At 34.2% G+C, this 21,762-nt stretch overlaps 2 protein-coding genes across 2 annotated transcripts; one reads left to right on the top strand and one right to left on the bottom strand.

The window, feature by feature from the left end:
* The first annotated feature begins 16,341 nt into the window (after positions 1 to 16,341).
* On the top strand, positions 16,342 to 19,678 carry LOC145107440 (endoglucanase 24-like). The gene is made up of 4 exons (XM_079044336.1): positions 16,342 to 16,850; positions 18,134 to 18,433; positions 18,514 to 18,675; positions 18,774 to 19,678. Exons 1-4 carry the CDS (start codon positions 16,422 to 16,424, stop codon positions 19,380 to 19,382), a joined length of 1,500 nt encoding a protein of 499 aa, XP_078900462.1. The 5' UTR covers positions 16,342 to 16,421; the 3' UTR covers positions 19,383 to 19,678.
* Positions 19,679 to 20,362: 684 nt separating this feature from the next.
* On the bottom strand, positions 20,363 to 20,873 carry LOC145168512 (30S ribosomal protein S31). Its single transcript, XM_079087307.1, has one exon. The coding sequence runs from the start codon at positions 20,800 to 20,802 to the stop codon at positions 20,518 to 20,520; it is 285 nt and encodes a 94-aa protein (XP_078943433.1). The 5' UTR covers positions 20,803 to 20,873; the 3' UTR covers positions 20,363 to 20,517.
* Positions 20,874 to 21,762: the final 889 nt, after the last annotated feature.

Raw genomic sequence — 21,762 nt, 5'->3', positions numbered from 1 at the left:
GCCCAAGGTTCATACAACAAGCACTAACAAACGTCGATCAAGAATCGACTATCCTTCATCCAATCATTCCTCAGGATTGACCTAAGGAATTTATCCAAAGTCCATTGCTACTAAGGTTCATACAACAGGCACTACATCACATAGTCGCCAGGGATTTTATACAATAGGCACTACGTCTCATAGTCGCCAGGGTTTATACAATAGGCACTACGTCTCATAGTCGCCAGGGTTTATCTAATAGGCACTACGTCTCATAGTCGCCAGGGTTTATCTAATAGGCACTACGTCTCATAGCTGCCAACGTACTAAATACATAGCTACCAACGTACATCTATACTGTACTAAATTCATAGCTACCAACGTACATCTATACTATACTTTTATCCCTCATACTTTATCTACTCATGTTTTACCCAACATATTTGAAGATAAAATATATATACATTTTAAATCATTTTAAACATGTATAAAACATTCATTCAACATCCATCTCAAATAAACAAACAACATATATACACGTATCACGTATTTTATATAAAATACTTCATATCTATGTGTAAGATGAAAGTGACTATACACTCACCTGATTTAATGAAAATCGGGCAGCAATTCGTTTCCTAAAACGATCGTTTCTAATAAAACCGGGAGTTTTATTGAGAAACCGGGCTCTGCGAAAGGTCGGGCTTCAAAACCTAAAAGATAAATTTTTCGGGCTTCTCAGGAATCTCGGGGCGTGTTTCGGGCTTTGGAATAAGTATCGGGGCTTCGGGGGATGTCGGGATAGTAAAAATATGGAAAAAGGGGTCAAAAATGGCAAAATCCCATTTTTACCCGGGAGGGTTCGCAAGGCTCCTATTTATAGGAGAGGAGATCCGGAGCTTCGGCCGAGAAGGGACACGCGGCAGCGAGGGGGCGAAGCGCGTGGCAGCAGCGAGGGCAGGTGGCGCGCATGCGAGGGAGGCCAGGTGCGAGGCTCGGATTGGTCCACCACTTCGGACACGGGGCGAGTCAGCAGCCACGCGTCAGAAGGAGAAGCGAGAAGGGTGGCTCCTCGGATACGTGTCGGACCAGGAGAGGACCGGACTTCGGTCCAATCAGGAGGCGCCTATGACGACTTCGGACCAATCAGCGGGTGACACGCGTACTGCGGTCCAATCAGCAGCGAACACGTGTCCGACACGTGGAAGCCTCGCATGCGAGGGTGATGTGTCCAGCTCCAATCCATGCGAAATTTCTCGAAAAATGTGTCAAATCTTGTAAAATCCATAACTTTCTCATACGGGCTCCGTTTTTTACGTTCTTTATATGCACGCGTAGAGAAAATTATGCTCTACAACTTTCGTTTAGACTTCGTCGGAAAATTTTGACTTTATTTTTATATTATTATTTTTTTAACAGACCGGGACAGGAAATCCGGTAAAAATTTCATAACTTCTTCATCCGACGTCCGTTTTCGTCAGACTTTTTACCGTTGTGCTACTATTTACGAGACCTTCGATTCTCGTTTAGGTTGTGTCGGCTAAAAATCACTCGATATAAAATTCGAGTTTTTAGCTGTCTACTGCTAAGCTGAAACTTCGAAAAATCATAACTTCCTCATACGAAGTCAGATTTGGGCGTTCTTTTTATCGAGCTTCTCGGTTTAACGAATACTACGAGTTTCGTTTAGATTACTAAGGCTAAAAAGTAGTTTATCAAATACTCACTTTTTACGACATTCGGCACCGTGTCGGTTTGTCGCGAAACTTCGACAGGTCATAACTTCTTCGTTATAACTCGGATTTTGGCATTCTTTATATATCCGTAATCCTTGTCACGACCACTACATCTTTCTTAATAAATATCGGCTTTATCTAATATTTATTTTCGACGCTCATTTTTAGTCTTAATTAATTAAACCCTAATAATTAAGCATAAAACACATAATATTCACATAATTCCTTTTCATTTCTCCAAAATGAGTCACAAATGTTAACCTAGACTTTTATGTCAATATTAATGCCTAGCCTAGAAACACGGGCATTACAATTCTCTCCCCCTTAGAATGATTATGTCCCCGGAATCACACATCAGCAAACAAATACGGGTAGCGACTCATCATGTCACTCTCCGTTTTTCCCCAGGTGAGATTTGGCCCATTCGTATGTTTCCAACGCACAAGAACTAAATCGACCAGCTGGCGTCACAACTTCTTAGTCTTACGGTCAACGATTGCCTCAGGTTCTTCAATTAACCTCTTGTTTTCATCCAACCTTAATTCAGAAATGGGAATTATGTCGGGCACATCTCCCGCGAACTTCCTCAAATAACACACATAAAAGGTGTTATGAATACCCGCCAGTTCTTCCGGAAATTCTAGCTTGTAAGCTTGATTCCCGATCCTCTGAAGAACTTTAAATGGTCCAATAAATCGTGAACTCAACTTTCCCCTTCTACCAAATCTTATAAGTCCCTTCCATGGCGAGACTTTAAGTAAAACCGAATCTCCAACTTCGAATGATATCGGTTATCTTTTCTTGTCGGCATAGCTCTTTTGACGATCTTGAGCTGCTAACATCCTTTACTTCAATTCGGCTTAAGTCAAATACTACATCGAACTTGGTTCTCTGAACCACGTAACAAACTCATCGTAGTTAGACTCAATGTGATATGACCTCTAGGGTCAGAATAACAATCATCTTCTTAGTCATTACCAAAACGAAGGTAATGAAGTACTCGAACAATAACGGAATCAATTTCTAGCTTCTTGGTAACCTTGTGACTTTCCTTGATCCAAGTACGAGTCATGTGCTTCCGGTAGTATAGGCCTCTACTACCATTCACACCTACTCATACTCGTCCCAAGTATTGTCTCGCAGTTCTCCAAGTCAATATACAAGAATTTTCACATAGTCATTCAATTCATCAGATGACAAAACCAGGGTTTATATTATTTCTTAAAATAATTACACATAGGTTCGAGTTTACCCTATACTACGCCTCTAATAGGCTACACCACGAGTTATTAACTGCATTACTACTTTATGTCTTAGTTTTGGGAATATAAGGTCCTTACTCCTGATCCCTTATATTTCCATCTGCTTCATTAAGGATCATTTGGAATGCCTTTGGTTTTGGCGGTGTGTTTTTCTTTGGGCAGTCTCTAGAAATATGCCCTTCTTCGTTACATTCGTAGCACACCTTTTTGTTAGATGCACATTTGTTGGCGTAATGCCCTGTCTTCCCACATTTGTAGCAAGTCATCTCCTCGCTACACTTCCCGAAGTGTTTCTTTTTACACTTCTCACACCACTTACCTTCATCTCTTCCTCCAGATTTTGAGAATTTGCTTTCTTTGATGATCTTTGAAGATCCCTCATGCTTCCTTTTCTCTCCAACTTCAGCTCTCTCCAAACCTTTCTCTCTTATCTGAGTATCGACATTCTTAGCAGCCTAGATGGCGGCTTTCAGAGTGGCTGCTTGTTTGACTATCGGACCAAAGTCCGCTGGTAAACCGTGGGCAAACTTGTTGACCTTGGAGAGTTCAGTTGGAATTAGATAGGGAGTAAGCTTCATCTTTTCTGTAAAACTAGTAGCGTACTCGATGACGCTCATTCTTCCCTTCTTCAGATTCTGGAACTCATTGTTGATTTCCAGAAGGTCCTGCTCAGAGCAGTATTGCATTTTCAGTTGCACCACGAACTCTTCCCATGAAATCTTGCTAGCTTCCCCCTTGGGCATCGAATCAGCTAGTAACTTCCACCAGCTCAACACACCAGATTTCAACAGAGGAATTGCAAGTGCGGTCTTTTGTTTGTTGCTGCACTCACAACTTTCAAACATCGTCTCCATTTCGGAGATCCAATTCATGACTTCCACCGGTGTCGGACTCCCAGATAGACACGGTGGTTTAGATGCCATGAAATCTTTGTATTTGCACCCGCGTCCATCAACTCCTTCATCCTGGTTGTTTTGTCTAACTATCGGTGGGTTGGCTTGACCAAGAGTCCCACTGTAGTTCCCTCCTACTGATTGCCCTTCATTCAATACGGGCTGTTCAACAGGTATCGTAGTTTCTTCACTATTCTGTTGTAGTAATCGCCTGGTTTCCTCCATTTGGCGATCTAACATCATCTGCATCATTGCTTGTACCCCAGCCATCGTCATTGGCTCAGGTGCAGCTCCTACAACAGGTACTTGCTCAACTACTTGAGGTTGAGGCTGTTGATCCCTGTTTCCGTTTGCATTTGCAACTCCACTACGAGTTCTTACCATTACAATCTATATACCGAATAAGGCGAATTTAGGTCTTTACCCTCGATAGGTATTTAAATTCCCTTATCACTCCGAAACGTTTACATGTTAGTTCTAATATCGTAATCGTACGCTTAGAATCCTACACACATAAGGTTTCCAGATCCGGTCGGAAACAGACCATAGATCCGAACAAATAATGGCATATATGGCAAACATATAGCATTTAGCACATAAAAACATTTTAGGCATCTTTCCTAAAATAAACTAGTGCTCGTGTCTAAAATATGGTAGACACTCATCTCACAATCATCACTTAGCATTCTAAGTTTAAGTCTAGAAATCCTACAATTTCTTAGTTCGCTTAAACTAATGCTCTGATACCAACTATGACATCCCCTAATTTCTCGGCCAGAAAAGACCGATTTCGTTTATGCTTTTTAAAATAAAATCAGAGTAATCCTTTTAAAAGGTGTTGCGGAATTTGTTTCCATAAAAACATGATAATTATATTATCAAATCATTTCTGAAGAAATGTATTTTATTCACTTAAACCATTGGGATGTCATCGTCAATACAGAAACATAAGCATAAACAAAACTTACACTCACTTACACTAGTGATCTACATCTCTTTTAATCTCTCAGTGTAAAGTAACTTCGTATCGATACCTGTGATACAAACAAACTGAGTGGGTCAGGCTTGGGAGCCTGGTGAGCATATAGGGTTTTCAACCCACAATAAATAATTTATTATGCTTAAACATCAAACAATCAACCCAATTACCCAATCCCCATTATCTTATTTATTTCTTAAGGATTTACCCTAAGAATCAAATCTCACTCATTCCTAAGGATTCATCCTAAGGAATAGGCACGAAGTCCATCGCTGCCCAAGGTTCATACAACAAGCACTAACAAACGTCGATCAAGAATCGACTATCCTTCATCCAATCATTCCTCAGGATTGACCTAAGGAATTTATCCAAAGTCCATTGCTACTAAGGTTCATACAACAGGCACTACGTCACATAGTCGCCAGGGATTTTATACAATAGGCACTACGTCTCATAGTCGCCAAGGTTTATACAATAGGCACTATGTCTCATAGTCGCCAGGGTTTATACAATAGGCACTACGTCTCATAGTCGCCAGGGTTTATACAATAGGCACTACGTCTCATAGTCGTCAGGGTTTATCTAATAGGCACTACGTCTCATAGTCGTCAGGGTTTATCTAATAGGCACTACGTCTCATAGCTGCCAACGTACTAAATACATAGCTACCAACGTACATCTATACTGTACTAAATTCATAGCTACCAACGTACATCTATACTGTACTTTTATCCCTCATACTTTATCTACCCATGTTTTACCCAACATATTTGAAGATAAAATATATATACATTTTAAATCATTTTAAACATGTATAAAACATTCATTCAACATCCATCTCAAATAAACAAACAACATATATACACATATCACATATTTTATATAAAATACTTCATATCTATGTGTAAGATGAAAGTGACTATACACTCACCTGATTTAATGAAAATCGGGCAGCAATTCATTTCCTAAAACGATCGTTTCTAATAAAACCAGGAGTTTTATTGAGAAACCGGGCTCTGCGAAAGGTCGGGCTTCAAAACCGAAAAGATAAATTTTTCGGGCTTCTCAGGAATCTCGGGGCGTGTTTCGGGCTTTGGAATAAGTATCGGGGCTTCGGGGGATGTCGGGATAGTAAAAATATGGAAAAAGGGGTCAAAAATGGCAAAATCCCATTTTTACCCGGGAGGGTTCGCAAGGCTCCTATATATAGGAGAGGAGATCCGGAGCTTCGGCTGAGAAGGGACACGCGGCAGCGAGGGGGCGAAGCGTGTGGCAGCAGCGAGGGCAGGTGGCGCGCATGCGAGGGAGGCCAGGTGCGAGGCTCGGATTGGTCCACCAATTCGGACACGGGGCGAGTCAGCAGCCACGCATCAGAAGGAGAAGCGAGAAGGGTGGCTCCTCGGATACGTGTCGGACCAGGAGAGGACCGGACTTCGGTCCAATCAGGAGGCGCCTATGACGACTTCGGACCAATCAGCGGGTGACACGCGTACTGCGGTCCAATCAGCAGCGAACACGTGTCCGACACGTGGAAGCCTCGCATGTGAGGGTGACGTGTCCAGCTCCAATCCATGCAAAATTTCTCGAAAAACGTGCCAAATCTTGTAAAATCTATAACTTTCTCATACGGGCTCCGTTTTTGACGTTCTTTATATGCACGCGTAGAGAAAATTATGCTCTACAACTTTCGTTTAGACTTCGTCGGAAAATTTTGACTTTATTTTTATATTATTATTTTTTTAACAGACCGGGACAGGAAATCCGTTAAAATTTCATAACTTCTTCATCCGACGTCCGTTTTCGTCAGACTTTTTACCGTTGTGCTACTATTTACGAGACCTTCGATTCTCGTTTAGGTTGTGTTGGCTAAAAATCACTCGATATAAAATTCGAGTTTTTAGCTGTCTACTGCTAAGCTGAAACTTCGAAAAATCATAACTTCCTCATACGAAGTCAGATTTGGGCGTTCTTTTTATCGAGCTTCTCGGTTTAACGAATACTACGAGTTTCGTTTAGATTACTAAGGCTAAAAAGTAGTTTATCAAATACTCACTTTTTACGACATTCGGCACCGTGCCGGTTTGTCGCGAAACTTCGACAGGTCATAACTTTTTCGTTATAACTCGGATTTCGGCATTCTTTATATATCCGTAATCCTTGTCACGACCACTACATCTTTCTTAATAAATATCGGCTTTATCTAATATTTATTTTCGACGCTCATTTTTAGTCTTAATTAATTAAACCCTAATAATTAAGCATAAAACACATAAAACACATAATATTCACATAATTCCTTTTCATTTCTCCAAAATGAGTCACAAAGGTTAACCTAGACTTTTATGTCAATATTAATGCCTAGCCTAGAAGCACGGGCATTACAATTTCATCAAACGGTGTATGAGCATATAGAATATGCAAATTTAGTAAGAACAAAAATTATCGTTGCTTTTTCTAACTTTGGAAATTCAGGGGGACTTTACCATACTTTGAATTCAAAGTTTTCCACTAAAACAAGATTGGAATATAACATCATCTAAAATTTAAAAGAAATTATCTAAATAAATATTAATAAGGATTAGAGGAAATATGCAAATGAGTTCACAGTTGTCGACTAGCAAATGGATTCAACTTTTTGCCTAAGAAAAATGGTTGCTTTGAAAGGATTTTTCAACACCACATTAAGTCATCGACAATTGCAACAAAAAAAATTCAGTTACGCATCATAACAAGAGAACAGAGACCAGATAGGGAGAAGAGAGACATTTACCTGAGTTGGAGGCGTCGTCGGGAGGCATTGGCGGTGATGGGAAGCATGGGCGTCCATAACATGCAGGTGTCGATTGGAGAAAGGATGCAAAGAGGTAAACAAGCCCTAGGTTGAAACAGAGTGGTCGTTACCCCTTGAAGTTGGATGATTCAAGTTGGTTTAAGTGTGCACTCGATTTAAGGAGGCTGATCTTGGGGATGGCCTAATTTGCCAACATAGAGATTAAATTGAAATTAGGGATGATAAGAGTGGAAATTGGCTTACTGTTCATAACATCGACATCCTTCCCCCTTGGGCTGCGACGCCATAATCGTTGGCAAATAGGACCAACTCTGACACTGCTTCTCCCTTATGCATCATCTACTTTTCTTCTCCCGTTCCTTTTAGACTTTCTGGTTCTCGATTTCAATTTCACGAGCCCAGTTCTAGACTTCAATTACAGAGGTGGTGCAGGAATGCAAGATGAAACTGAAAGCTTTGATTTCGAGGTGGTGATGGTCGGCTGGTAGAGGAGCGACAGTGAAGTTGCCGGTTGAGGTGAGGCTACAGATTTTTGAGGCCGATCGTTTGAAGATAAAGAGGGGAGAAGACTAGGTTTTAGGAAGTTAATGAATTACCTTAACTAAATATGCAAAGATTATTATAATACCCATACATGATTTATTTAATGATTTATTATTTCCTTAATTTTCATTGGTGCATACATGCACACAGTGATTGCTAGAAACATTTGAACATAGCTCTCACTCTCTCTCTCTCTCTCTCTCTCTCTCTCTATATATATATATATATATATATATATATATATATATATATATATATATATATATATATATATTACTGAAACTAGGTGTGAGACCCGTGTATTACACGGGTTGATTAAAAAAGTTAAATATAAGGTGTAGACATTACGTAAGTAATTCAATCTATACTAATAAAAAATTATTATCATGCTTTAAATAATCGTGCTGAATATGAATGTGTAAAAATTAAGCATTTTTTAAAGTAAATTTTCGAAATAAATACAATAAATAGAGTAAACCACAAAGACCATTTTTGTAATTTTGTCTTAATTAATCTATACTAATAAAATTACTTAATATAAATTGACACATAAAATTCATAAATACATTAATAGAAATAAGAATTCACTAATGGAAGGTTTACTATATACATTAATTCACATTAATTAATATGATGTGACATTTAATAGGTGGAAGTTGAATAAAAAATGATAAAAAATACAAAAATGACAAGTGGAAAAAAATTAATTCTAAAATTCTAAGAAAATGACATGTGTCAATTTCAATAAGAAGTTGGCATTTGGCAAAATTATCTTTATTTATTGGGGTAGATTGTTAAGGTTGCTCGTTTACAAATTTATTGAAATAATTTTAATGAAGTATTTATATTTCATAAATTATAAATTGGATTATTGTTAGTGCATCAATCAATATTCAATGTTGAAAGTTAATACAACAGTTTAATCATAAATGATTGATTAATCAATTTTCTAATTTAAGCATGCTATCGGAAATAATATAAACGCATAATAAGTTAATAACAACGGGATTTTGAAATCCAAATTAATGTTTTAAATTTTAACATGATCATCCATCATTTTACCAATTTTGTCAATAACCAAATTAAAACTAGAACTTGACTTTCTATATAAGTTTGCATTTATTATATAATTATCGCGAGTTAAATTACAATGACCAGTTTACAATATTTGATTATATGATATGATATTTTAGATGTAAGATAATTATCGTTTTATGAAGACCTATACAATAATTATCATCTATTGAATAATAATGTTTTTATATATTTTTTTTCTTAATTTTTCGAAAAATAATTTTCACATAGCATGGTTCATATCAACGGCTATCTGATTTGAGAGATTTGTAGTCTAATTTAACATAACGCTTTTTCAAAACAAATTCCATATTTATTGATTAGTTACTTGATAAGTAGACGTTATCAAATATTTGAAGAGCCAATTAAGTCATTAATATAATTAACTAGTTTTTAACCTTTGAGAACCATGGTTATAAAATTAATCAAACTTTTACAAAATTAATCAAACTTTTATAGTAAAAATTTATAATTATTAATCAATTATTTTGAATATATAACTTTAAATAAATTATTAATTAAAAGATATACCAAAATTTTAGAGTTCGTTATAACTTCAAATTTAACATATAATTACAAAAAGTAAATATTTTTAAAAAGAATTTAAAATCTATTTTTAAAAACTTTAACGTTATTAATTGTGATAGTGAATTGTCTAATATATCTCAGAGACATAATATTAATAAGGAATTGTATTAAAATGACATATGACAAAAGGAGATTAAAGTTATTTTTTTGTTATTATAGAGATATTAGTTAGTTAATAACTATCATAGTAAAAGTTTAGGATTATTACAAAAATACAATGAGTTTTTTTCGAATAAATTTCAACTTTATTTTTTTTTAAATAACTCTTATATTTTTTTGAAAAAAAAAACACTCAAACTTTTTTTCAAAAAAAAAAAAAAAGAAAAGACAAAAAACTTTTTTTTCCTTGAAAAAAATCCTCACATTTGACTAATGTTTTTGGTTGGCTCATAATTCCTCTGATTTTCATGTTGTTGTTTATGGTATTATTGATAGCTTACAACATTAAAATCTGAATGAGACATTTGATTTTTTCAAAACAAAAGAAAATTGATATTGTGTCCAACTCTTGTTGGTAAAATACATATCAAAATCTATTTACAGGATACTTAAAGATTATGACAGGTGAAAAACATCGTTCCAGGCCTCATTGGTATCTTAAATTGTTTGGAGTTTGGAAGTTGTCTTTTTGTTTGATTCTGAAAAGAAGCTAAGATGCGAAGTTAGCTTAGACTATTAGTATTTGCCTGCTATAATCTCTTAGCATCATGTAAATAGATTTTGATATGTATTTTGCTAACAAGAGTTAATCTTAAATTGTTATGCATATTTCCAATAAAAACCAAACATACTAAGTCGGCTTAAACTGTTCATCTTTATTGTTAGCATTTACTTGCTACAATCCCCTAAGCCATAATCCTTAAATCATAAGCCATAAGTTTTAAGCCATAAGCCATAAACCCTAAGCCCATAATCTCTAACCCATGAACCATAAGCCAAATCCCTAGCATAAGGAGAAAATCTGTAAACCCAAAGTACTAAGCCCTAAAACATAAACTTTAAGTTTGTAATCCTTATGTCATAAACCATAAGCCAAATCCCTTAGCCATGAAGAAAACATTTGTAAACTTAGGCCCTAAGTCTTAAGTTATAAGTTATAAGTTATAAGCCATAAACCATAAACAATAAGTCCTAACCCATATTACATAAGCCTTAAGCCTTTAAACATTAAGCCTAAGCCCCAAGACTTAAGCCATAAGCCATAAGTTTTAAGCCCTAAAACATAAGATGTAATTCAAAAGCCCTAAGTCTTAAGCCATAAAGCATAAACCATGAGCCATTAGCCATAAGCTATAAGCCCTAAACCATAAGCCATAATCTGAAATCCTCGAGCCATAAACCAAAATTCCTAAGCCCCAAGCCATAAACCATAATCCATAAGTCATGTGCCTTAAGCTCTAACCTCTAAGCCATAATCATGAGTGATCCAAGATACCGAGCAAGCTTAGACCATTGTCTAAGATACTAAGTCAACTTAGACCATTGTTATTCACATGCTCCAATCTTCGTGCATCTATAAATAGATTTTGATATGCATTTTGTCTACTATAATTGGATACAACATCCGTTCTTTTGTTTTGGACAAAAAATGGCATATTTGTATATTAATCTTGAAGATTATCAATAACACCATAAATAACAACATAAAAAATTAAGAATTATTAGCCAAAACAAAAAACTTGGACAAAACAAAAAAAGTTTGCCAAATGTAAGGGCTTTTTTAGAGAGAGAAAAAATTAAAGGTTTTTCTAGAAACTTTTTTTTTTAAATAAAAATGTGTAAAACTAGAGATACACGTAAACCATGGTTGTTAAAATCACGATTATGATCGTAGGATCATACGATCTTATGATCTCACCCACGTAAATCGATCATGATCTTACTTGTATCGTTTTTTGGTAGGATCGCGGTAGAATCGTAAGATCGTAGGATCGTAGGATTGTTAATACTATATATATATATATATATATATATATATATATATATATATATATATATATATATATATATATATATATCTAGTATTAACAATCCTACGATCCTACGATCTTACGATTCTACCGCGATCATATATATATATATATATATATATATATATATATATATATATATATATATATATATATATATATATATATAGGGAAAAGATCAATTGAGAACACCTAAAAGGTTGAAAACGCGAGAACAGTTCTGAGCCAATCAATATATAAGGGCATATAAGTAATTGTATATTTTAATTAAATTAAAATAAAATAAAATTCAATCAAATTCCCTTAAATTTAGGATCAGTTACAAAAAAGAAAGAAATATTTGATTTTCTATTTTTCTTATTAATGGAATATAAAAAGCATTTTTACCAAAATTTATTTAAAAAATGAAAAAAAATCAAATTTTTTCTCCTATTTCACGTTTTTTTTTCTTCAAAAAAAATGAATAGAAATCCAACCCCAAATCAATACATTTATATTCACAAATGATTTTTTTTTCAAAAAACCTGAAACTACTCTAATCACAAATGAATACATATCAATTTACAAGTAATCAAATTCCTTTTTTAATCAACTGAAAATAAAAAGAATACCTCTAATCATAAATAAATACACTCGTTAACACATGATTACACTGCTATTCACAAATGAATACACTGCTATTAACAAATGAGTACCCTGCTATTTACAAATGAATAAATGAATACCTCTAATCATAAATAAATACATTCATCCACACATGCTATTCATAGATGAATACAATGTTATTCATAAATAAATACACATTCTAAATGTATTTATAAAGAGTGATCAGGAGACTTAAAGATAAGAAAGATGTAGTAGATTGCAGAAGCTAAGATTCGCAGTTTCGCACCCATCATCTCTGTCCAAGAATCCACACCAGCTTCACCGATCGAATTCGATCCTCCAAAGCCCTAATCTAGGACTTGGGGAATGACTACAAGTGAGATAATGGACTTCGATGAGTATGAGTACTTGGAGAAGACAATCGACAAATCCGACACCAAGAATGGTTCGTCTTCGAACACCAAAGACGGTCTATCTCTATCGACATCTCTCTCTCCATCCCTACACTACTTCTGTGATATTCCGACCGGGAAGACCTTTCCTCATGGCTACGGCTACAGCCATGGTCACGTTCTCTGTCTAAGTCCCTCTTACTCCCGTCGTTCTCTTCGTCCCCTTTGTATTTCTTGCTCCTTCTCCGTTTTTCTTCAATGCGGTCATCTTCAACATCTTTGCCATCATCTTCTCTTCCCTTCCGCTTCTGTTTCATCGGATTCAAGGATGCAAGTCTAGAATCTCCAAGGAATACCGATGAAATAAAATCGAGTTGTAGGAGAACGATTGGAGATCGAGTTGCAGGAGGCCGATTTGGCGTTGAAGCCTTGGAGGGTTTTGGTGATGGAGAGGTCTGATGATGATCGAGTTGAAGGAGGCCGCTTCTGTTTCATCGATTTAATGCTCTATGAGATTAGGTCAAGAAATAGAGAGGCAGAGAGTAATTATAGGAGTTTACAAAATTAGGGCAATGCTTATTTACCTTAATAGCCTTTATAATTTTCTTTAATTTAAAAAATAAAATTTAAATGTATTAATAATTAGAAAAATAACAATTAATGATAGCCACACATCTTAAAAATTAGATGGTCCAGATCTGTTCTCACGTTCTCAACCTTTTAGGTGTTCTCATTTGATCCTACTTATATATATATATATATATATATATATATATATACCAGATATATTTTTTTGGACTAACTACATAGAATACTCCTTTTAAATTGTTTATCGTTAAATAATGTATTAAAAAAGTTTTTTTTTCTATGTTTTAAAGTATTTTATTATTAAATGGATGACTAATTGATAGATGAATATTTATTTTTAATGTTTTAAAATGCTTTTAGTGCGATCTATGGATCTTACGATCACGGTCTTTCAAAACAAAAAACTATCATATATAAAATCTCAGTCTTAACAACCTTTGTGTAAACCTTCTAAAAAATCTCAGTCATATATATATATATATATATATATATATATATATATATATATATATATATATGAAAAAGTTCAATAGAGAACCATAATTATTGGTTCTCCAAGGAACCAAATCTTTTTTTTTTAAGTTCTAGAGCTTATTCTTTATCGAAAAAAAAACTAAAAATATCTAAATTCATAACTTAACATTGTGAATGTTAAATATATTTTTCGGATTAATCGTGTGAATTTAGATTCACATTGTGAATCTTCAAAGATTCACATTGTGAATTTGACGAAAAAAAATAATTTTTTTTATCGAATTTGATATCATTGGAAAAAGGATAAAAAGTTATGAATTTCTGTATTTTTAGTTTTTTTTTGATAAAAAATATGTTCTAAAAGTTGAAAAAAAGATTGGTTCCTTGGTTCATTGGTTAATTATGGTTCTCTATTGAACCTCACCCTATATATATATATATATATATATATATATATATATATATATATATATATATATCAATGTCTTTTTAGAACCAAAAGATTTGTGAGAACTTGCGAACTCATAATAAGGTCATCATTTTTCAACACCAAAATATCAATCCTCTCCAAATAGTGCGTCTAAGCAATATCGAAGTTAAAAAAAAAGATTTGACGATTTTTTTTGTATGACTGCTGATAAGCACAATCAGTAGTCATATGCACTGTTGATGAGCACAAATAGCAGTCATAGGGACTGTTGATCGCTCATCAGCAGTCCATATGGTTGCTGATTGTGCACATCTGCAGTCCATGACTGATGATTGTGTTCATCAATAACTCAGCCCTATATATATTACATGGGCGGACGCAGGATTTCACAGTAGGGGTGTAATGGGAAAGTTAGGGGTTGTACGATAGTATAAAAAATCAAAATTTCAAAAAATTTCAAAAAAAATTTCATTGCGTCCGTAAAAATCAGGGGTTGCCGGTGCCACCATGGACCCACCTAAAACCGCCCCTATATATATATATATATATATATATATATATATATATATATATATATATATATATATATGGGATAATGACTTAAAAGGGTAACATATTATTCGATTTGTACATATTTGGTCACTGAGTTTTTTTTTCGTCCACATTTACCCCTTAAACTTGTTAAACTGTACACATTCAGTCCTTATGACCTGTTACTCCAGGTTAGCCGGGAAAAATGACTTGATAGGGTAATATATTTTTCATTTTGTTCACATTTAGTCCTTAATATTTTTGTACATATTTAGTCCTTAACATTGTTTTTGTTTCAAAATAAGTCCTTTTTTTTGTACTCATTCAGTACTTATGAATGATTTCTTTAGGTTTTTTTCACGACATCTTACGTGAGACAATCATTGATGAGGTGCTTGGGGTTGTTGATGCTTATGTCCAATGCGATCTCGACTGCTTGGTTGCGTAAGTCTTGTGGTTTGGCTTAAGTCATGTATTTTGAACATCGTAACTTCTTCATACGATATCAGATTTTAAGGATCTTTATCCACATGTTCATTTTTTGAGTCTACTACAACTTTCATTAAGATTATTCCCGTTAAAATGTAATATATTTTTACTAACGATTTTATAAAAAAAAACATACATACATGCATTCATAAAAAACGTATGGACAGGGGAAGACGCAGTAATACATAGTAGGTGTTGACGAGATGAAATAGGTGTTTCCGATACATGGAAAATAGGTATAAACGAAAAAAAAAGCGAAAATTTTTCCACTGCGAACAGAAAAAACAGGTGTTGTCGGTGCAACACCGGGACCATACTAAATCCGCCATCGTGTATGGATATAAAAATCGTAAGTAAAAATATATTATTTTTTAATGGGAGTAATCAAAATGAAAATTGTAGTAGACTTAAATACGAACGCATGGATATAAAGATCGTTAAAATCTGAGATCATATGAAGAAGTTATGACGTTCAGAACACATGACCTAAGCAACCAAGTAGTCGAGATCGCGATGGATATAAGCATCAAAAGCCTCATACACCTCATTAATGAATGTCCCACGTAAGATTTCGTGAGAAAAAAACTAAAAAATCATTCATAAGTACTGAATGAGTACAAAAAAATAACTTATTTTACAAAAAAAAGGACTAAATGTGTACAAAAATATTAAGGACTAAATGTGTAAAAAGTGAGAAATATATTACCCTATTAAGCCATTTTTACCGGGTAACCTGGAGTAGTCGGTCATAAGGACTGAATGTATACAATTTAACAAGTTGAAGGGGTAAATGTGGACGAAAAAAAAAACTCAGTGACTAAATGTGTATAAATCGAAAAATATATTACTCTTTTAAGTCATTATCCCTATATATATATATATATATATATATATATATATATATATATATATATATATATATATATATATATATATATATATCAGCTTTTTTAGAAAATATATGAAAGTTATGGTTTAATATGAAAAAAAATATAACGGCTTTAATTAGTTTTCCTTAGGAAGAGAGTGAATATATAAACCCCTCGGCGACACATTCCTGATTCCTCTCTCATAAGTTAAGCGCCAAAAAGCAACCATGAAGCCTGTCGCTTCACGTTTCTTCTTCCCATTTCTTCTCCAAATTTCAGTTCTCATTCTTCGAATTTCTCTCTGTAATTCGAGCTATCTAATCTATGGCGAAGCGCTCTCTAAATCAATCCTGTTTTTCGAAGGCCAGCGCTCCGGTTACCTCCCCAAAGACCAGAGAATGAACTGGCGGGGGCATTCTGGACTCGGAGATGGTTCAACCGTCAATGCCGACCTCACCGGCGGGTACTACGACGCCGGAGATAATGTGAAGTTTGGTTTTCCGATGGCGTTCACGACGACGATGCTGGCGTGGAGTGTGATTGAATTTGGAGAGATGATGCCGCCGGCGGAGTTAAGGAATGCGTTGGTGGCGATTAGGTGGTCCACTGATTATTTGCTGAAAGCGGTGGCGCAACCGGATCGGATTGTTGTTCAGGTACGATTAGTAACTGCTATGTTATGAATTGTTTGGTGTGAGTGTAATTGATTGGTAGAGGTGAGGGCAATTTGGTAATATAGGTGAAGTGGTCTAGCAGTTGTTGAACCTCCTTAATGTGGCTATACAGGACAAAAATAATGACGGTGGGGTGGATTAAAGCTTTTCTTTAAAAATAATGCTAACATGTATGTCACATGTCACATAAAATTTACAACAATCATTAATAAAACACGATATAACATTCCATTTTAGTATAATAATCATATTCTATACCATCATTATGTTTGAGTAACGTTTTTTTTTTTATCTATGCATTTTTTTGGTTTACTCTCAATACAAATTAGTTTATATGTAAACATTCAATGGATGATTGCAAGTGAAAACTGAAAGTGATTGTTGATGTGTTATGTGTATATGGTGATGTGCATGGGCTATCCACTATCCAACTAGGAAAATCTGTTAACGGGTATTCGGTGCACAAAACCTGTAGCATGACCACATTTGTTATTTACTTCAACCAGTGAATTTTTATTATTATTAATAAGAATAATAATCTGTTATAATTATTATTATGATTGTCTGATGGATTTGGCATAATGGTTTCAGTTTTATTACGTGTGTGTTTTTTTTTTCTTTTTTATTAGATCGTGGTCAATGTTTGGTAATGGTTTTTTCTTAATGGCACATGACATAAGCTAGAATCTAAATATGAGTTTTTCTTTTTGGCTTATGCACAAAGAATAACTCAATAGAAAAACCAAAGAAATGAGTTTTATACTAACTTTTTATGAGTTTGTCCTTATTTATTTATGTTTTCTTTTTGATTTCTTCTATTGGTTAGTTACTTTTTTCAAATATATTTTAAAGATTATCTATCCAGACAACTATTAATAAAAAAAACATATGGTTGTTAAGAACGTTTAAGTCTTTAAAGGTTTTAAGTTTCTGTTGGTTGGAGTTGAATGTTTTTGGTCCTTTTGTAGGACAACCCGTGAGGCTAATGTAAGTGAGTGTGTATTATGTCTTGTGTTGGATTTATTAGCGTCACCTTCCTATCCACTTCTGTTGGTGGACCCCACATAAAGTGAACCCGTGATGTTTAAAAACCTTTCTTTCCTTAACTTTTTTAAATAACATTTCTTTTTTGCTGTGTTAAAAAAAAAAAACAAAAACAAAAACTACCAAATTATAACAATAAATACAATAGTTGAGTGGATTTTTTAAAGTACAATATGATAAAAACTGAAATAAATGTACAAATGTTTTTCAATTTATTGTAGGTAGGTGAGCCGATGAATGACCATAACTGTTGGGAAAGGCCAGAGGACATGGACACGGCTCGAACCGTGTACACCGTGAGTGCACCGAACCCAGCCTCAGATGTAGCCGGAGAGACCGCAGCGGCTCTAGCCGCTTCATCCATGGCTTTGCGGTCTTCTGATCCGGGCTATTCAGACACACTTTTAAGAACAGCCACAAGAGTTTTTGAATTTGCCGATGCTTACAGAGGAGCTTACAGTGATAATTCAGACATTAGGGAAGCTGCTTGCCCTTATTACTGTGACTTTGATGGATATCAGGTAACCAATTTATTGATTTACCTTTTGAACTATTAATTTTTTATTAAAAAAATTGAAAAGAAAAAACATTAATTTGGCAGGATGAGTTATTATGGGGAGCGGCATGGTTAAGAAGAGCATCTGGAGGTGAAAACTACTTGGATTACATACAAAACAATGGTAAAACACTTGGTGCTGATGAAAATATTAATGAGTTTGGATGGGACAATAAACATGCTGGCCTAAATGTTCTTGTTTCCAAGGTAAGCTCCAATAAAGCAATAACAAGTTATTGAGATATACACTTTAGGCCCTTGTAGTTATTGAAATTTCAATAAGCTCCTTTGGATTTGAAATGCAGGAAGTTGTGGAAGACAATTTGTATAATCTCCAATCATACAAAGCATCCGCGGATAGCTTCATGTGCACGTTAATACCCGACTCGTCTTACTCTCACATGGAATACACTCCGGGAGGCCTAATCTTCCGACCCGGTGGAAGCAACTTACAACATTCAACCACAATCACATTCTTACTATTAGTTTACGCAAAATATCTACAACAATCATCAACATCAATAAATTGTGGTTCCGTAAGTGTGGGGCCCACATTCCTTCGCCAGATGGCCAAACGCCAGGTGGATTACATCCTCGGGGAAAACCCTAATGGAATGTCGTATATGGTTGGGTACAGTGATAGGTACCCGCAACGGATTCATCACCGCGGGTCGTCCCTGCCGTCTGTTAGGGACCACCCGCAGTTCATTGGATGTAAAGAAGGATCGGTTTATTTTAACTCGTCGGGCCAGAATCCCAATGTTTTGGTTGGAGCTGTGGTGGGTGGGCCTGGTGAGGATGATGTGTACGATGATGATAGGGCGGATTTTAGAAAATCCGAGCCTACGACTTACATTAATGCACCGTTTGTGGGTGTGTTGGCGTATTTTTCGGCTAACCCTAACCCTAGTTAGCGAGTTGAGAGTTTTTATTAGTATGGAGTATATTGATGTTTTGGGTTTTAGAGAAGAAAGTCTCTCATCTTGTGCTAAGCCAAGAAGGAAGAGATAGGTTTGAGCATGTTTTTAAGTACAATGTTTGGGTGGTAATTTTATTTGAAGTTAAATGGTTGTTTATGCAGCTATTATGTGTAAGTGTTACATATTGCTATTATCAGTACGGAAACATAAGAACTTTGCTATTATGGATGAGAAAATGTAAGTACATTGGTTTTTATGTTAAAGAAATGTAACATCTTGTTGCTTTTAGAGCTTATATATTGCAAGTGCATTAACATTATAGGTCAGAAAGTTGAAGTACAATGCTATTATAGGTATAAAAAAAATAAAGTACATTGCCTTTATTATTAATAAGAATCATAAAATACATTGCTATTTCATGCGGTTTGCTCTTGACAAGAACATCTCTAGAATTCTAGTCAACATTTAAGTTTGATTAATTTTTTAAATTATAAGACCAGTGAACTATTCATTTAAAAGATAAATTTAATCAAATTGCAAATCTAAACTTTATAAAAAATTAAAAACAATCAACAAGAACATATCTAGAAATTCATAAACTTATGCTTCTTTTTGCCAACAAAACAGTGAATTGCTCATTTGAAAGAAATCATCTCTAGACATCTTCAAAGTTAGTTTTCCTTTAAAACAGATCAAACATACACGATCTATTCAGTTGCTAAATCAAAATCACCTGTGAAACATATTTTAGAAAAAATTATACTTATCGATATCTGATAAAGAGTCATACAAAAACAAGAGATATTCAAACATTCAATTCTTTTTGCCAACAAAATCAAACTGACACTTTGATTCAGTTTCGAAATCAAACCAACAGTGAATTGTTCATTTGAAAGATAAACTTAATAAAACTTCATAGCGACTACAAATCATCAGCAGAAAACATCAATACTGTTGATTTCGAAAATGAAACGTTATAAATCATAAACCAGTAGATTATTCATTTGAACGATGAACTACATCAAATTTCATATCAATACTTTATAACAGCACATCAACAATAACACTGCTACAATTCTTGAAAATTAAGATCATACTCAAAAATCAAAATAGGGCTACAGAATAGAAATCAAATGAGTTTAAAAGGGAGAGGCCACGGAGTTGACCTGGGGACCTCGAGCTTGTCCTTAATCCGTTGAATCTTCTTCTCCTTCTTCGGCCTCGAGTTTCCGTACGACCCTTTGAAAATCTTCCCCTTTTTCGTTCTCTTATCCCCCCTCCCGCACAGAACAGGTGACGGCGCCGGAGCAGACGACGTTGACGATGGTGATAATGAAGTAAATGCGTACCGTTGCTCAGCCGTTAGTAGTAATCGCTTCGCCGTTGTGCCCCATCGTTGGATCAACATTGCCATCTCTCTGATCGCTGCTGAAACCCTAGAATGTAAGTCGACGCGTACACATGATAACTTCGCCTTCCTCGTAACTATATTTCCACATATACCCTTCAGGCAATTCAAAACCTTTTCCTTTTTTTTTTTTAAGTTACAAAATTAACATTATTTATTTATTACTTTTATCGCATCCCATTTTTTATTTATTTTTATATAATAATTATTTTTTTAAACGATAAATATACTAAACTATTCATAAATTATTATATTTATGTCAACAACGGAACTTGAACCATCGACCTTAAGGATATAGAATAACACCGGACACCGCTGGGCTAGAAAACATATTTTTTTTTTAAACATAGTTAATATTTCTAAAGAAAAAAAGTAATCATTTTATTAGTTATTTATCTTAAATATTTTATTAGTCTCTCATATACTTATTTTAAATATTTTATTAGTCTCTCATATAATTTATAATTTTACTAAGGTATGTTATAACTTTATTGGATATTTTTTTCCAATATTATAAAAGATGATAAAAAATTTCATATTCATAGTTATAAAAGTATAAAAATAATAAAATATTATGTAACCGTGATGTTTTATAAATTTTTATTTTAAAAGTTTTAAAAATTACTTTTAATTTATATAACTTTTTAATAAACTTTATTTATTTATTTTTTTGTTTAATAAATCAAATGATTAACTACTAAAGAAAAATCTGACATCTAAATATAAGTAGATTATATAAAGTAAAATGTTACTAAATGTAAGGATGTGAAGTTTAAAGAAATTAAATTGTTATAAAAAACAATAAGTGTTTTGAATTAGCTTTTAAAACTTGTTCTTCAATAGTAAAAAAAAGAACTCAAAAACTTATTGAAATAGTAAAAAGCTTTAGAAAAATAAAACTACCAGAGGCTCATAATAGATGACATTTCAAAAGTTTTTTTACTTCATTAACTTTAATTTTGACAA

This window comes from Lactuca virosa, chromosome 4 (assembly GCF_052849685.1).
Source record: "Lactuca virosa cultivar CGN04683 chromosome 4, Lactuca_virosa_CGN04683_v6, whole genome shotgun sequence".
Lineage (NCBI taxonomy): Eukaryota > Viridiplantae > Streptophyta > Magnoliopsida > Asterales > Asteraceae > Lactuca > Lactuca virosa.
The sequence above is the reverse complement of the archived record's forward strand: the minus strand, read 5'-3'. Positions and strand labels throughout refer to the sequence as shown.

Excerpts from the sequence above, each read along its gene's own strand:
- LOC145107440 (XM_079044336.1), top strand. The coding sequence starts at position 16,422 with ATGAAGCCTGTCGCTTCACGTTTCTTCTTCCCATTTCTTCTCCAAATT. Across the intron at positions 18,434-18,513 it reads GTGACTTTGATGGATATCAG|GATGAGTTATTATGGGGAGC; the intron begins GTAACCAATTTA and ends TTAATTTGGCAG. Across the intron at positions 18,676-18,773 it reads TAAATGTTCTTGTTTCCAAG|GAAGTTGTGGAAGACAATTT; the intron begins GTAAGCTCCAAT and ends TTTGAAATGCAG.
- LOC145168512 (XM_079087307.1), bottom strand. The coding sequence starts at position 20,802 with ATGGCAATGTTGATCCAACGATGGGGCACAACGGCGAAGCGATTACTA.